Raw genomic sequence first — 18779 nt, 5'->3', positions numbered from 1 at the left:
AAAAAAAATCACACAAACTTGAGCAGAAAAATATTAGTTGTTAATACCTCAAACAAATCTGAAAGGACTTTATGGATAACTTGGTAGAGAACCAATGGAAATTATTAGACAAATAAACATAATATTGTTTAAAAATCCAAATATTAGAAGACAACAAATAAAACAATAAAACAAATGTTTATTATGCTAAAACTAGATGCAGATAACAATTTAATATATGACGGCCAAAACTTTTAATTATGTGTAATGGCTGAATCTAAAAGAAAGTAGTCCAGCAAGAGAAGTGAGAATACGGAGATATCTTTCACTGAAGTGAAAAATATTTTTTTAACAGTGGAAATACGGATAATAAAAGTACGCATTTTATTTCATCAATATTTCTTGATATTTCATTTACAAGTACATGTATATAATAAATTTATATATTTTATAAGTTGTAATAACTATGTATGTGAAGGTCAAATTTACGTTTAACTTTTACTAGATATAGTATTATAAATTAAAGTTCATACTTATCAAAACTTATCATATTTGTGATTAAACTTGTTTTAAAAAATTCAATGGTCACAAAGGTCAAATTATGTTAATATCACTACTAGTGTGTAATGTCTTATGTTCGTTCAAAGAACCTTGATGAGAAAAGCCTTATCACACAAATCACAATTATGTTTTGTCTTACCAGTATGTTTTTCCATATGTGTGATAAGAATAACACTTTATATTTGTGTAATGTTTGGCCAGCATGTTCTGCCATTTGTGTAATAAGACACATTTCACATTTGTTGTTTTTTTTTGTTTTGTTTTTTTTCTTGCCAGCATGTATTACCATAAATGTGATAAGATAACTGCAATGAGAAAACAGATTTTACATGTATACTTTCTTTATCTATTTCTGATCGCCAGTGTGTATGTTCATATGTCTCTTCAGTGAAACTCGTTGAGTATATGCTTCATCACACACTTCACACTTGCGCTTCTTCTCGCCAGTGTGTGTTGTCATGTGTACGATAAGATTACCTCGTAAAGTAAAGGCTTTGTCACAATCTTCACACTTATGGTTTTTCTCGCCAGTGTGTATTCTCATATGCGCATTAAGATGGCTTTTTGTAACAAATGCTTTATTACACACTTCACATTCATGTTCCTTAGTGCCAGTGTGTATTCTCATATGTGTCGTCAGTGAACCTCGTTGAGAAAATGTTTTAAAACATACTTCACACTTATAATTCTTCTCGCCAGTGTGAATTCTCATATGCTCGATAAGATGGTTTCGTCTAGAAAATGCTTTATAACACAAGCCACACATATGTTTTTCCTCGCCGTTGTGTTTTGTCATGTGTATGTTCAGAGAACTTCGTCGAGAAAATGTTTTAACACATATTTCACATTTATAATTCTTCTTGCCAGTATGTTTTGTAATATGTAGGTTCAGATAACTTCGTTGAATAAAAGTTTTAATCACAAACATCCCATCTTTGTGTCACTTTATCTCTGCTGAGCGTCTTATTTCTTTGAATACCATTTCTTGATAATTTCTCACAAACTGTGTCTTTATTGTCCATCTTATCAGCTTGTATTTCCTTGATAGAAGTGAGACCCTGAATTAAACAATATAGTTATTTATTATATACTTATACATTAAATACTAAGAAATATTGATGCAGTCAAATGCGTATTTTCATTTTCCGTATTTTCACTGTGATTTTTGTTTTCATAACTGTGAAACATATTTTCCGTATTTTCACTGGTGTCTTGCCGGACAACATTCTTCTAAAATTCAGCCAATCCACAAAATGTTAGGGGAAGTCTTTTAAATTTTACTGTCAAAAAAAGAAGAAGAGAAAAATGTATATAATAAACAGATAATTCAAGTTTTTTCTATAAATACATGATTTATTTTCATCTTGTGGCATGAAAATTACCATATTTCACTCGTGGCTACCGCCACTCATGAAATATTTATTTTCATACCACTCGATGAAAATAAATCCTGTATTTATAGAAAAAAACTTGAATATCCATTATTTATTGCACTCGTTGAATAAAATAATATTATGCTCGCCAGAGGCTCGCATAATATAATTTTATTCAACTCGTGCAATAAATTCAGTATTGAACTTACACTCATTTAATATCCTCTATTTATAATTCTTCTCGCCAGTATGTTTTGTAATATGTAGGTTCAGATAACTTCGTTGAGTAAATGTTTTATCACAAACATCCCATCTTTGTGTCACTTTATCTCTGCTGAGCGTCTTATTTCTTTGAATACCATTTCTTGATAATTTCTCACAAAATGTGTCTTTATTGTCCATCTTATCAGCTTGTATTTCCTTGATAGAAGTGGGACCCTTTAAACAACATAATTATTTCTCCTGTACAATTCACATTATATTAATAATTTTATTCATCAACGTTTGCAGACACTCAGTCTCATGATACTTTATTTACAAGCGACTGTAACTTTGTTGAAATGTTTATCACAGACCCACGAATCTTTTGCGACTGCATGGATAGAGGATATTGAATGACTGTAGGCTCAATACCGGATGACCCATGTTCGACCTCATCCAGGCAATTACCTAGACAAGCAACCTTACAAAGGCGCAAAAATGACACTTAGTCTAGAGTGTGGACTCAACGATCCAAAAAGGTTCCCCTGAGCTAGCTTAGGTGAGCTAATAAAATTTGAATTTTCTGTTTATTATGTACATTTTTCTCTTTTGAGACAATATGTACAATTTGAAAGACTTCCACTGTAATTTTTGTGTTTCGACTGAATTTAGAAGAAAGTATCCCGCAAGACACCATTGAAAATACAATTAGTATATGTTTTACTGTCTTGAAAAATAAATTTTTACAAAGAATATAATTATGGAAAATAAAAGTACACATTTCATTTCATCAAATCAATATTTCATTAATAAGTATATAATAAACACAGTTATTCTAAATGAAAATTCAAACATTCATGTTGAATAAATTTTTCCTTGTGTATTGATTAATCATTAATTTTATAATCAAATCGTTTCTAATGGGATATCACGTAAGACCCGTATGTGGACTACGGTAACGTAGAAAAATTAAAGCATGAGACAACTCCAACTTCCCCCCCCCCCCCCCGTACATAACGAATCGCAATGTACCAAATCAATGTTCAAGGCATCCTCGGTCACCTTCATTCGCGTGATGAATGTAGCTCAGCGGAATCAGTACCCGTGGGTTCCGACGATGAGTTCAAGTAAATTGTCTTTCTAAAACTGATATTGTAACTTGTTGTGTGTTATGTGTGTTAAATTATTAAAATACATATTTATTGCTGCCTTGATATAGATGCAACTGTTGTATAAAGAACTTGACTTCAATAACGGTTCTTCGCTGTTCTTTAATTAAAGATAAAATCATATATCTTTGCCTATTACTTAAACTTAGTCTTGTTCGTGTTCATTGCTGTTCAAATGAATTTATCTTTATCTTGTTTTCAATTATCTGACCAATGTCAGCTGAAATCTACAATAAAACTTTAACAAATATTCCCTTTAAAATTCTTACAGTTTCGTCTCTGTCACTTAAAAGAAGTATTTTACTATATGACAAAAATGACAAAAGAGTGTGGATATTGACAAATTAAAACCGTTCTTCTCTCTTTGGTATATCCATGTACAGCAATGCCACGACCGTAGAAATGATAATGCTGTGTACAGAACCTAAGTTTGTTCTTTTATCTAGTTTCTTTAAATCGTGGAATTCAATTGATTTAAAAATGATATTAAGGTTAATTAAGAAGTCAGAAAATTAAGTGATAAAATGAAAGCAATAATTACGGCATTTTAATTACACCCGGAAATATACTTTCAATAGGTTGACGTTTCCGTAAATATCAAATTGGATAATTGCCCTGTTGACATGCAATTAAATGAAAGATGTAGATTTATATGTTAATTTAAGTGCAATAATTATGCAAATATTAATATTATTATATTATACATTTTTATGTAGGTACATTATATATACATTGTATATACATTATATTGACTGTTAATTCGTTTTGGAAAGCAGGCCGCTCGCAAAGCAAGCATTTCAGTAACGCGAGAACCTCAAAAACATTTTGTCGGAAGTACAGCAGAATTATGGGCTGCTGTTCAGCGGAGGTTATTTTGGTTACCTGAAATAAGGTATAAATGACGTAATAAATAATTGTCACGACATTTTTAACAAAATCATTGTCATTAGTTTTAGACGGCGTAATGATGATGATGATGATGATGATGATGATAAATGATGAATGATGATGATGATGATGATGACGATGACGACGACGACGACGATGAATAATGAATGATGATGATGAATGATGATGATAAATGATGAATAATGAATGATGACGATGACGATGACGACGATGACGACGACGACGACGAAGTGTCTTTGAAGTGCCATTAGTTAAATAATGAAAGTAACACGAGAGTTTTCTTATAAATAAGCTGAACCTATAACCTGTTCGAGTATCTTTCCTTTAAAGTTTCAATATAATTCATTCTAAAAACTTTCAGAGGCAATATGGCTGCCTATACAAGTAAACGGTTGTTTGAAGAATTACCACGACCTAAACGCTCACGACATATATAATATTACAAAATATTCATTACGAAATACATACCGGGCTGTGAATTTTCCTAATATAAAATTAAGAGGATAAAATCAAGTTTTTTTATTTTGTTATCATTATAAAACTCACTTTCTAACTACACATTTTTTATTTAGAGTAATTATAAGGTTATAATATGATTGCTTTGAACATTTTAGAAGTACAATATTATAAAGATTAATTGCTCTTTAATTTCTTTCAGTTTCTCTCTCGAATATACATGTATTATCTTTTTGTCACATTTTGTCAAAAGGGGAGTGAAGACAACAAAAATATTTTACAAGTGACTACACAGTTGTCTCCCATTATTCAATTTATTATTATCTCTTCAGTCAAGAGGGCATTGTGTGTTCTAGAAATTTGTTAGGTTTTGCATTGTATGTTCTATAAGTTTGTTAGATTTTCACGAAAAGAAATCCACAAGAAGGTAAAAAAGGCAAAAATTAATATGCAATATCAAGTTTCTTTTTTCACGTTTCAGACAAACCGATTTTGGCTAAAATTTAAGGGTAACATTACAATGCAGAAACGAAACGTTGTTGTTTTTTTTTTGTGTCAGAAATAGAAAATACCTAAAGTACACAAATTGAATACAAAAAAGTCATAAAATCATAGCAGTCAATATACATGTAATGATAATTCATACATTGACGAGATACTGTTCTTAATATATGTATTGTTTATGCTTAAGATTATTATTCATTACTGTAAAATCATAAACATTTGTTGCAGCAAGGCCTGGCCTGGCTCATCTATAATGACAACTTTATCTGTCAGATCTACTTAAGGATCAGATTCTGCTACGGTAGCAATTTCTCAGTCAACCAAGCCAAAGCAAGCAAATCGAAATTTCAGTCAATGTAAATTTATTATTAGGTTTGTGGGTTCGAATCTCGACAGATACTTTGGATTCTTTCATGTGAGGAAGCTATCCAGCTAGCTTACGGAACGTCAATGGTTCTACTCAGGTGCCCGTTCGTGCCTGAATTAATGCACGGAAGGGCACCTGAGGTCTTCGTCCGCCAGTAAAGCTGGAACGTCGCGATATGACATATACTGTGTCGATGTGACGTAAAACCCAAAACAAATAAAATCAGGTGACAAAATATCTCTCTAACAATATTTTTAAGTTTCATTTATCTAACCTGCACTATATACAAGTTAATAAGCTAGCAATTGTGCGTCTTGAATTATTGTTTGTTTGATCGGGCCTCATACATATACATGTATTCACATAAAGCAAATCTTGTCACATTTCGCGCACATTACAATCCGAGTGCATGGTACAACTAAATATATTTGTTCTGATTCATTTTTAAGTAAAATAGTTATGATAATTTTCTCTTTAAATAAGATTTGTTTCGTTAATTAAATAAGATACAATTGCATTTGCATTATAATTTCGAATCAGGATTGAGAAGAAAGTTAATGGCAATTTCTTAACCTCCCCTGTTAGTACAATTATATTTTCAAAAAAGACTTTATCTTGCCTCCGGGTAATAATAATAATAATAATAATTGAATAATGGCGATGCTAAATGATAATCTTAATAATGTTTATGTTTTATGTGCCGAAAACTAGAGTAACTGTGAAAATCAAATTTTCATTTTTTACTGTTACTAATGATGATGATGGTGATGATATTATGATGATAGTAACGATGACAATGACAACAACGATGACGACGATTATGATCAAAGTCAGGCATACAAGTAGCTGGGCATACGGGAGATAACTTCTAAAAAGGTCGCCTAAATAGTTTGTAATAGTTATCTCCCTTCAGTGATTAACTCTGGAACGACTATGTCGTGTCACTTATCTAATAACAAGAATAATGACAAGAACTAAGACAACTACACCATGTTTAATGACTGGTATATATGCTAATTTAATGGGCGGAGTTTAACGAGTTTTTTTCCATCTAATCTCGTCAAATAGATAATCTAAGACAGTTTTAAAACTTTTATTCTGATGATTCTGAAACTCATAACTATAAAAAGTAAAGAGTAGGACAGATTTTTATTCTGATTATACTGTATATAACTTAAAGAAATCATGAAATATGAAGGTTAAGTACTTAAATATGCTACCGTTTTCCCCTTAACATCTTCATTTAACCTAATATAGTATTCATATTCATCATCATTACTATCATCATCATCAATTTTATAATTTCGTTATTAATATTCATTATTATATAATGTTATGTTATGTTATGTTATGTTATGTTATCTCATATTATATTATATTATATTATATTATATTATATTATATTATATTATATTATATTATATTATATTATATTATATTTATTATTATATATATATATATATATTATATTATATTATATTATATTATATTATATTATATTATATTATATTATATTATATTATATTATATTATATTATATTATATATATATTATATTATATTATATTATATTATATTATATTATATTATATTATATTATATTATATTATATTATATTATATTATATTATATTATATTATATTATATCATATCAAAATGAAAATTATCATATCATATCATATCATATCATATTATCATTATCATTATTATTATGGGTAATTCTTCATCATTTTCATAACCAATCTCCATTTCACATACTCCTGATTTTAAATTATATGATTGTACATTAAATCTTGAATTATTTAAAAGCAAACAAACAAAAAATAAGAAAAAAAATAAAAAAATAAAAATAAGATAACTGAAACTGTTAAGGCGCATTGTTGATATCTGCGCAAACGCGTCATTGCGCATTCATACTGAAAGCGAGGCCACATCCACTATAGATCGGGAAAAAATTATAGTACTGAGTGATACAGTAACGAAAAAAAAGTGCGTGCAAGTTATTTAGAATTTAGATAATTCTGATTGCATTTTATCCGGATTTATAAGATTGGGCAGGTAAAGATGAGTTTATTTTAGTGTTTGATTAGATTTTTTATACATTAGATTATGTGTTATATTTGTTTTAAGGCGTTCCCTTTTTCCACATACATTTATCTCTAAATAATACGAAATACTTTAAACTACTGTTTTAAAATAGCAATCCTATGTTACATATGCAATAGGGGCAAAAAATAATAAAATTTAATGGGTTTAAAATATTTACAGCAAATATATCAAAATCATATAGTCATAACCAGTGAATTGTGTAAAACTTGAACAAGCATGAAAATATTTACATTATAAATCTTAAGCTAACATTTAACGACTTAAGAAAGTTCGATACACACCACTTTATTGATGAATTAATCGATATAAAATCAGGCTATACGTTTTGATCTTACGACAGAATAAGTTTAAAATTACCATCAGATCCGCGTATAGACTCGTCTATCTATATAAGTTTAATTTATGCAAAATGGCAGTCGAATAATGGAAGATGAGGAAATAAGTTACCTTTGTGGTAGATATGAGAAAGATTCTGTTACACAAAAACAATCATTTTAAAGACGAATCATTTAAATTCCGTAATTTAAATCTGTCGGTACAATTTTTGCTAAGTTTTTTTAGAAGGAGTCGTCTTTAAAACAAACATTATGTGTATGAACGCATCGGACAGGGTGTGACCACTGTGTGTTTGTTCTAAACTAGCTAAATATCCTTTAAGTATTCGAATTATTTCGAAAACATAACAGTTATTTGATAAAACACGGAAATAAATTAACCCTTCTTGTCGTACAAATGTACATCATATTAAACACAATTTAGTACGATACTCTAAACCGGAACTACATACTTGGTTAAAGATTCCCCTTAAAGAAGAGGATCTAATTGAGCAGTCCATCCATCATAATTTAATATTTCAACATTTTTCGGTTTCCGTACTTATTAAGTTTATTGGGTCATACAATCAAGAATTGATAGATGGCTAATGGTCGGTTAATTGGCCTATCCTCTTTAGGGCCTTTAATGAAATATGAATTAATTAGATAAGATGTGTAGATGTAAAGTTATGCAGAGGGTTAATATATCTCTGAATATATGCCCTAACATACGTAGGGTTTTTAAAAACTACCACCCTAATTATCTTAAATGAACACGTCCGTATTTCAATCTGGACCAATCCATTCATCGTTATTAGGATTTAATTGTTTGTTTTGTATTTGGTTTTTTTCGGTGCACCAACACAATTTAGGTCATATAACGCTGAATCAGGAAATGTGATTTTTGGTCAACCTGTGGTGTTACAAACTTAAAGCAACACCAAGGGTCAAAACCACCTCATCTGCTAGAGCTTTGAAATGCATAAATTCAAGCAACACGAACACATTTAGTCGCCTCTTAAGATCATGCACGGTAAACGGTGGCCGCAATTTTGATGCCTCAATACCTCAGCCACATGGGGCTCATTTTTAGGAGCAATTAAAAAGAAACTCTTCAAAATAGTTATCCCTGTAGAGTACTAGTAGGAAGAGACCTACGCCTATAATATGGACAAATGGAGAGATTGAACACTGATTTGATAGACACGAGGTCATTATTTGGAAGTTACTCTGTTCGATTCAATAATTGAAAGTTTATCAAAAAGGAGCCTTTTTTACAGGTTGATCTCTGTTCGGAGTTGGTCGCTAAGCACAGGGTTGAGAGTAATAACCTCTTCATATGTTACTGTATCTGTGGTATATTTTTGTGTTTTATATTGTCATTATTAACTGCAACTTGTTACAGTATTTGTGTATGATTCAATGACATTTATACAGCGTTTATTGCCGTGCATACTTAATTGATTCAACAATTGACCAGGGAATCCCGCTCATAGTAAATGAATTATTAACGACGGTATTTGTCGCGCGAAGACTCGGGGTTAATTGTCGCTTGAATAAATTCCTGCGGGTCTGACTCAACAGACGCTTTTATTAACATGTTATTTTTTGAAAATATCGGGGTCTTTCAAATAGAACTTTATAAGACGCTGAAAATATGGAGCGATTTTAGTCTGTTTACTTTTTAGATCTGAGATAAATTTAAAATAATAAATAAGTAATGATAATGATAAAACAGTTTCGTTTTAAGGTATGTAATATTTCGAATGGTTCTCAAATTTAAAAAGAAGCACTATATTAGTTAAAAGACGGCCACTGAATAAAAATTGCAGTTGCCGAAAAAAAAGTATGGTCAAGCATAGACTTTGTTGTTGTGACGCTTTTAAAAGTTGACAAGGTAGACAGTAACAATTGTTTATATATACATGCATATCAGAAAGAAAGCAATAATAACAATAAAAATACAATCCATTCACTAGAGTCGACATTTGAAGTAAACACTTACAGATCCTATAAACAAGGTGGTGGACATGTAACAATTAAAAAAAAAGAAATTAGAAAACACAGAAACAAAAACATGCGAAAATGAATGTCAACGTTTAAAGTTTGCGTGTTACAAATTGATTAAATGATACATAGCGACACTCTCTACCCATTTATAAAACAAATTGTCGACCCTTGGGGTATTATAATACTCACAACGTCCTTTGCCTTTGTATCTATATATCTAGACCTTGGTCACAAAAGGGGAGATACATTACTATTTAACGGATGAATACAAAAAATATTTGAGAGATATATACTAGTATATAATTAGACATATACTAGTATATAATTAGGCAGTCACCCTGCTGCGAAATCAATGTATCATGGCTATTGTAGGTAACTGAAGTCTCTAATTAAACTGGAAATAGCTTCACAGATATTATACATTTTCCAAAGGTAAACTATATGGTAGGAAATGAAAATTGACAATACACTTCAATGAGATGAACGTAAATGAGAAATTGCAACGTATTATAATGAAAAAGCCTGGAAAAAATGTCCGAGCAAATCCTAGTATATCAAAGTGTCACTCTCCGTACAAAGCAAGTATAGATATCATATATTATTTGACATTTATTAAATTCAATTGAAATTATGCTAAAATAAAGCTTAATTGTAGTTGAACAATAAGAAATACCTATATGTAAGTAACATATAGTTTTGAATGCAGTTTTATTCAGCACCACTACATTTCTTTTATTAAAGTGGCCAAATCAATTAAAGTAAAAATGTTTATCATAAACTTGACCGAAATAAAATCAGTCATCGTTAAATTTATGTCAAAATCGTACAAAATCCAAAATGGTTTTTAGTGGAATTCATCCTCAACTCCATTTTGATCACAGATGATACATTAAAGTTTGCATTCAATGTTAATGCTTTGCTGAAATGTTTTACTTAAATCAATTATAGCATTCATGGGCTCACAAGGCTTGAGTACTTCTTCTTTTTTATTTCCCTTCCCCTCTATAACACCGACACAATATCTCATAAACTAGACATAATAACAATGGTATGTTGCCATTAAAGACAAATTTATTGGATCTTGATCATTCGCAGGACCTAGCAACCGTTTCTCTCTGAAGTTTTCTGTTTTATGTCCAGTGAATGTCAAAGATCTTATAGTTGTAAATGAGACATAGTTTTTTTCTACCATTATCTTACAAGAAATGACAAGTGTTTTACGTGCTTTTCCGTTATTAACAATTAATATATCATAATCGGTGTTTGACATTCAAACAACAAAGGTACATCACATAAGTTAATGAAGATGTTTTCTCATAAATTAGCAAGTCAAGAAGAACTTACTTTGGTGATAAAATATGTTTTTGATATATACTTAGCATATGCCTTGCCTTAGGTTCTTTTTTATGAACATATAACATATCATTTTTATGCACGATTTTCACGAGCTTGTTGCTTAAGTATAGAATTTATTATGATCCTGCATATATGTGACGAGAAATGTGTTTACCTATATGAAATATTACCGTATTAAACACGACTGCAGAAAAACTGTGAAATGATTTTCAAATTTTTAATAAGAAAACTCATTTTTACAGTATCCAAATTAATTTTTAATAGTTTTATTATAATATTGTCTGTATCAGGATAATTTTGCTAAAATATGACCAGTCAAAACTTAAAAAAATATACCAATTTTTATTTTAATTTTACCCATGAAATATGGTGCAATATTGATTGATTGATCGATGTATTTATCTATTTATTTATTTATTTATTTATTATTTTTTTATTTTAATTTTTTACTCACTTCAACGATTTTAAGCATAAGTAAAGGTACATCGCACCTGCCAAATATAAAAAAGTTCCGGGACCCTTTTAAGTTGCAAACGTAACTTATCGGTGCTCTTTTTTTCATTCATTCATTTTATGCTCACACCAACACTATTTTATACCTGTTTGATTTTCTTTAAGGTTTTGGAATCTATGTACATATCATTCATCATGTATATAAAATAATGTTTCTAGCTTACCTTTATTTACATAGATCAGGTGAATGCTGAAAGCCTATCGGGCTTATCAGTAGTTCATTTAGGAAATTTCGAGATTTATCAGGGTACCTGCGGATAAAATTGTCTCTTATCATCCGGTGTATCGAAAATACATACACAATTTCTGATTTTCATCTCTTTTTGAATGAGGTGCAAATGTGTGCAGAAAACTGTTATCTGGAAAGAATTCGTAGCTAAGTAAAGTTAAACGTTATGATAAAAGTAGTCTAAAGTACTGTCAGAACCGTTTGGAATTTGGGGAAATAACGGTTATCTTAATTGATTATCCTTATCAATACTAGAAAAATACTTTCGTGTATTTATTCATTCGAACAGTGAATAAAACATGTTTATTCATGGTACTACTATTTTAAGTTTGTATCCCAACTTGAAAATTCATTTTTTTTTATCATGAATATATTTGAAATTCATTTCATGTTCTGAAGTATGTAATAGTTTTCAGTGATTTTCTTTAACTGTTAATAAATTATATACATGTATGTATAAATCTAACTAAATAGCCTGCTTACGTTTTAATAGCTAAATAAACTTTCGGTAGAAAATATTTGATCATTTAATTTAAATTGAAGACACTGATTTTAATCGTGATACGATATTTGACCATGCATAATATCGCCGGTTATACTCAAGAGCCCATTCGACCTTAAAATAATTTCAGAGGAGCACCCGAGGTATTTTACATAAGTTAACTAAGCTGAAAAGACACTTTATACTTTTCACATTGCCATAAAAAGAAAAAAAAAACAAAAAAACAAAAACAGCAAGCCTATAAGATGCTGGCGTTGGAACCCCGTCTCTGCAGTCTACTACACGTACACCGGCCACCTCCCCTAAAACACACAGCTATTATTTTAAACATAATTTCAAGCTATTACTGACTGGTATTTTAAAGTATCAATAATATTTTTGTTAGAATTTTGTTTTAGAAATGTGATTTAAATATTATTTTATGGTATTAGAGTTTACCGCAATATGATAAGCGAGGGGGGTCTCTTTGGTGATGGTAGAGTTGTTCCTTGTGTAAGAGTAAAGAACACTTTTTAAACAAAACAATTTCTCTATGTTACATTTTACTTGATGGCTCTTTAAAAAAAAGTTGTAATCCCGCATACGATATGCCAATAATTTAAACACCATAACAGTGTAACAAAACAAACATCCGAAATAGACCTGTTGAAATATTTCGCATGATCTTTGAATAACCGTCGGTAATAGACTTGTTTTGTGGTTTTTAGTATAATAGACATTGGTTAAGAGCATTGTGGGTAATTTAATATCATACGATGAAATATTAGAATTTTCAGAACTATCTTGGGGTTTGCCAGTCATATTCATGGCAAATAGACAGTCAGTTATAAGATGTTAATAAATCGAAGTCAGTAAACAGGCCTGCTTTTCTAATTAACTTGGCCAGCGTTTCCAACTGGAGAGAAAAGATTCCGCATATTATCAATAATATTGTTGGTTAACTGTTGGTTCAATATGTTGATATATCATGCTCAAAATTTGATATTAAGGTATTTTTATTAGAGAGTATGCAGTCAGACTTAATATTTCACTGCTTCTTTTTAATATTATTTTACAATTCTAATCGAATTCACTTTATATTGTTTTAGATTATAAACAAATTCTATTTATTTGAACTTGAGTTCATTTACTTTTTTATTATTTGATATTTTACTCCTTTCGGTAGGACGTGGGATTTTCTGTTTTGCCGTTTATTGCTCCTTCTTTCTCGGGAAGGGGGTGGGGGCGGGGAGTACCTTTGCCGTCCATTTCAAGCGAACTCTATTGAATTATGTATGGGTCAAATATAAGATATTATGACAAGGCACGAGGTGGTACTATCTCCAATTTTGCAAATGACATTAGATGGCGAATATCCAGTGACACTAATTGAAAACGCCCTAACGTCTGCTTGAATTAGGATTATTGTAGAAAGAGATGTCCAAACAATGCATTACGATTATTTATAGAGGAATGTCCGGCACAGGAATCAATGTCAATCTATTTGAGCCGTGACACGACAAAACCAACATAATGGGTTTGCGACCAGCATGGATCCAGACCAGCCTGCGCATCCGCGCAGTCTGATCAGGATCCATGCTGTTCGCTTACAAACCCTTTTACAAGTAGAGAAACTGATAGCGAACAGCATGGATCCTGATCAGACTGCGCGGATGCGCAGGCTGGTCTGGATCCATGCTGGTCGCAAACCCACTATGTTGGTTTTGTCATGACACGGCTCATTTATTATCACAATATACATGTATAAACGATTAATGAATTAAGGAACTGTCGCATTTTTTTTAATATAATAAGATATCAACCATTAATGAATTGAGGAAATGTCGCAAAATTTAAATGAGTTATGCTTTTAAAGAAGAAACAAACAAACAACTTGGTTTATATGATTTCCAACCTTCAATGAAATTAATGTGCACATTCGAACATATTTATTGACATACCAAAAATGAGAAATACATATTGTATTTATACATAATTATGTTATCAAATATGTATGTAATTAAGTGAGCAATTAAAAAACTTTCCATGCAGATAGCACCAAAACAAAGAAACAGCAACTGTGGCCGAAAAAATCAACAAAACAAAAAATTTCTTCTAAATACTTGGTAATCCGTTTCTTACAGTAGTCAGTGTATAAAATAGTAATGTACCATGTTAAAACAAGGTCGCGAAACTCCATTAGGCATTTACAATAATTCACCAATCTTCCACACGATGCCCAATTTGAATAAAAATGTTATTGTGTCCTAATGTTTCCCGAGAGGGTATTATATATCGAGGCTAACAATAACAAATGTGTGCCTTCGAAAAAAACTAGAAGGGATAAAAACAGGAATTGAGGCAGAGAAAAAGACTGCTTCTAAAATAATTCTTCATTTTTAATGTAGTTTTCTTTGAGGGAGTGTGGGACTACAATTCATCATTGATATTAAAGAAATTATTAAAAAATATACTTCCAGGTCGAGGTTTTTTTTTTTGTTTTTTTTTTCATTATTAAGGCTTGCGTATTTACTTTCCAAAGATATAACCTATAAATATGCATAACAGGATTCAAAATTTATTGAGTATTTCATACAATTTATAATTAGTGTATAGGTTTGCACTCATGAATTATTCGCAAAATTTCTGATCATTCGCAGAATCATATAATCATTTTCGTTGTACAAAATTATCCAAAATCGCTTTTATTTAAGATCTAATTTTCTTATTAAACTTTTCATTGTTTATTTATTTAAGTTCAACACTTCATCTGTGTCAAAACTTCAAACTTATACTTTAAGGCTTTTGAACACCAGTGGACCTCCTTTAAGTTGACTTTTTAAATCATTGGAAGGTTTGCAGCTTGAAAACTATTCGATTTCTTGTAAAAAGGCATATTTTTGGTGAAGCAGCCCAAAAGAATGAAATTATTAAACATTTCAAAGGCATCGGTATTGTGCTAAAATTTACGAACTTTGTCTTTTACGATTGACTGCACAGTTCTGAATTCTGACTCACAATCCCAATAATGTTGTGATTATAAAAAATCGATATTAAAAAAGGTCGATGCGTTTAATTAATAAGTCAAATGTTTTAAATGGGTTTGCGTGACACTGACATGCGTGAACATGTTAAACATTGATTAATTGAAAAGCAGAAAATGAGTTAAATAACTGAATTGATACGTTTTTATAAAGTGTGTCGCTTAGGGCGTACAAATCAAACGTTTATAAGATATGATCGATTGATTTGAACAATACGGGGAGGTCAAAATCTGTACAATTATCAAAATTTGTAAACATATACATGCTATTCATTATACGACTCTGGGCATTCAGTGAAAACCCTTCGTTGAATGTCTTAAGGCATAGTTTAATGCATGACGGTTGAATATGTTTCCAAAAGGTATAGTTACATTTCATTGCAATGCAATAATTAAATTGGCAATGCATACATGAAAATATGCATATTGAGTAATAATGGGATTTAAATACATTAAGAATCTAATGTTTTTGGACAATAATGCAAAATCATGTAAATTGTTTCAAATTTTAAATGAAAAAGATTTTATTTTTCAGGATCTAACGGAGGTATGTCGCAGGAACTAATAGACCTTGAGGAGCTGGTTAAAACATGGGTCAACGATTTCCCGCTTGACAAGAGCCAGCGAAAAGACGCAGACGACATCTTATCTACAGATATAAACTGGAATCACATGCGGATTCATCATGGAAAAACAGAATATTATGATGCGGTAAAAAAATCGACGCCGAAAACGCACGTGCTCTTTTCTGCGTACTTTACGAATGATACAAACCAGCCACAAGTTTATACCCTGAAAACGGAACGGAGAACAAAATCAACATGTAACATTTCTATGGAAAAGTGTTATACGATCGGATTTAGCCTTGACATTAAGCTGTGCCCTCCAAACCCTGTGATTGAGGCAAACGCCGGATTTAAAGGTGAAATGTCTGTTAAAAAAGCAGACGAAGAATCGTTCGAGGAAGAACTCGTCTGGTCCGTAGATAATCAGATAAGTGTTCCAGCACAGTTCAAAACCAAGGCTGATCTGGTGCTTAAGGAAGATGAGTACACGAGTCATTTCAAATGTGAGACGAAGTTCGAAGGAAAGATCCACGTGACCTTGAGAAGCAAACGTGATAACTCTCCGATTACAACGCTAACGGGTGACGTCAGACACATTTTCCGCGCGGACCAAGGATTCCGCGTTGATAAAACCGGAATTTATTATGTTTCGCAAGGACGGTGTAAATGTAGATTTGGAATAGAACAACATGTGAAACTGAGCCAGATGGCATTGAAAGATGTGGTTAATACGGATGAAAATGAAAATACAGAATGAGGTGTTAGTTAAAAATGCATTGTGATGAACGTACGGGTTTAAAACTGCTGCCTACGCACGTTGTGAACGCAAGTTGTGAACGCATTTTGTTTACGCTTCTTTCTACGCAATCAAACTGCGCGCTCTCTTGAACATTATTAAATTATACTCGTGATAACTTATTCTTCGGATGATATTTAGATTATATATTTATATCATATACAAGAAAATATAAATGCATTCCGGAAAACCACAAAAGCTATATACATTCCGGAAAGTATAGTTGAAATTAATGAATACAAACCCGGGGAAAAACACACGCCGTGGAATATGAAACGTTCAAACACTCAGAGGATGGAGCACGTGGGCGTTACCCTCAAACAATGTTCGCGTTACCTTTGATAGGCAATTCAACATAATTATGTCACTAAATGGACGCCATACATTTGAACTTTGCACTAACTACAAATCAATTAATTAAGAGAAGTTGACATATTTCGGTGATATATGATGTTTTATTGACTCTAAGTGACCCAAAGTTGTCAAACTATGTATACATACGTTCAATTTACAGTTTTATATGTAAGTATATTAATATTTGTAATAAAAATTTAGTGATCAAACAAAGATAGTTGTCCGTTTAGTGTAATTTATTAAGAATTTGTATCGAATTTGTTATGAAGTATATAGCATACTATATAAAAACTAAAATTAAAATGATACCATTTCTTCGTTATAGTCAGTCAGGAATAAGTTATTTTTCCTGGCTCTAATATTTTAACGCATGAGTAATAGAAAACAATACATCTGCCCAGAATAATAATTATTATTCCGTTTTCCTTGGCAACCATATTTCAATTCAAGAATTTCAAGGTTTGGAATTCTCCTGTGTGCGCCAAAAAGGCAATGTTGTGTCTTAAGTTTCTGAGGCAATTTATCAATCTCCTACAGAGAAGATTCAACAATTTGTCAAGACGCACTTAATTGTTTTCGAGAAAACAATTTGCGGGTTTTATTTCTATTGATTTTTCCTCTTTACAAAGGCTAGAAGATATGACCCTGTGGAGTAAGTTCATTAACAGTTGCAGACCGTGTCTCGGGATTAATTCTGACACGTTCGATGGTAATTGGACAAACCAGTCCACAATCTTTACTATTGTTACTATTTATGGTTATGAATAAAATCTCATACGAGCATTTTGATAAATACAATGCAGTTTTTTACCTATTGTTATTTACAAATATACATGTATATGGCAGGATATTTTTATTTTTTTACAGCCATTTTTTTCGAAGAAAAGAATTCCTGACCTTCTCGGTGTTCTTCATTTAATATGTACTTCAAGGGGCTCCAAAAGCCTAAAAACATGAAATTTAAAATTCTTATATACGTATATTAACTAGGGCATAAAAAGGGGGAAAAACTATAAAAATGTTATATACATATTATAATGAATTATACAAGAATTTATTTTTGAAGAAGATGATAATAAGTGCGATAAAGCTAAAATTGAGCCAAAAACGTTTAAAATAGTGAGCAGTTAATCTGGAATTTTTCACACGAGTTATTAGTTTAGACCTACATTAATTAATTTCGAAAACAAATCTAGTCCTCAGAAAAAAAAGACGACAGTGTCACCTCCTGATTAACACCACATATTACATATAATAAATATTAGTCAGATTGGTACAATATTGTTTAGTTATCAAAATGTAATTGACGTTCGGCACAGATGAGCAAAATAATAATAAAAAATACAAATTAAGATATCACTTGATAAATGACAGACGATTCTTTATCAGATGAAATATTCAAAATGGGTTATTCAACAAGCGTGACTCTTTTAAATATAAAATAGCAAATTTACAAATCTACTTTCTTTCATACCTCATTTGATGAAAAA

At 30.9% G+C, this 18779-nt stretch overlaps 2 protein-coding genes across 2 annotated transcripts; one reads left to right on the top strand and one right to left on the bottom strand.

Annotated features, from left to right (window-relative positions):
* Positions 1-794: 794 nt before the first annotated feature.
* On the bottom strand, positions 795-1594 carry LOC132725352 (zinc finger protein 492-like). Its single transcript, XM_060710460.1, has one exon. It carries the CDS (start codon positions 1466-1468, stop codon positions 887-889), a length of 582 nt encoding a protein of 193 aa, XP_060566443.1. The 5' UTR covers positions 1469-1594; the 3' UTR covers positions 795-886.
* Positions 1595-7434: 5840 nt separating this feature from the next.
* On the top strand, positions 7435-17597 carry LOC132725351 (uncharacterized). Its single transcript, XM_060710459.1, has 2 exons — positions 7435-7576; positions 16109-17597. Exon 2 carries the CDS (start codon positions 16123-16125, stop codon positions 16894-16896), a length of 774 nt encoding a protein of 257 aa, XP_060566442.1. The 5' UTR covers positions 7435-7576; positions 16109-16122; the 3' UTR covers positions 16897-17597.
* The last annotated feature ends 1182 nt before the right edge of the window (positions 17598-18779 follow it).

The sequence above is a fragment of the Ruditapes philippinarum genome, unplaced genomic scaffold, assembly GCF_026571515.1.
Source record: "Ruditapes philippinarum isolate M1 unplaced genomic scaffold, ASM2657151v2 ctg3178_1_1_1_1, whole genome shotgun sequence".
In the NCBI taxonomy this organism is placed as follows: Eukaryota; Metazoa; Mollusca; class Bivalvia; order Venerida; family Veneridae; genus Ruditapes; species Ruditapes philippinarum.
The sequence above is the reverse complement of the archived record's forward strand: the minus strand, read 5'-3'. Positions and strand labels throughout refer to the sequence as shown.

Excerpts from the sequence above, each read along its gene's own strand:
- LOC132725352 (XM_060710460.1), bottom strand. The coding sequence starts at position 1,468 with ATGTTTGTGATTAAAACTTTTATTCAACGAAGTTATCTGAACCTACAT.
- LOC132725351 (XM_060710459.1), top strand. The coding sequence starts at position 16,123 with ATGTCGCAGGAACTAATAGACCTTGAGGAGCTGGTTAAAACATGGGTC.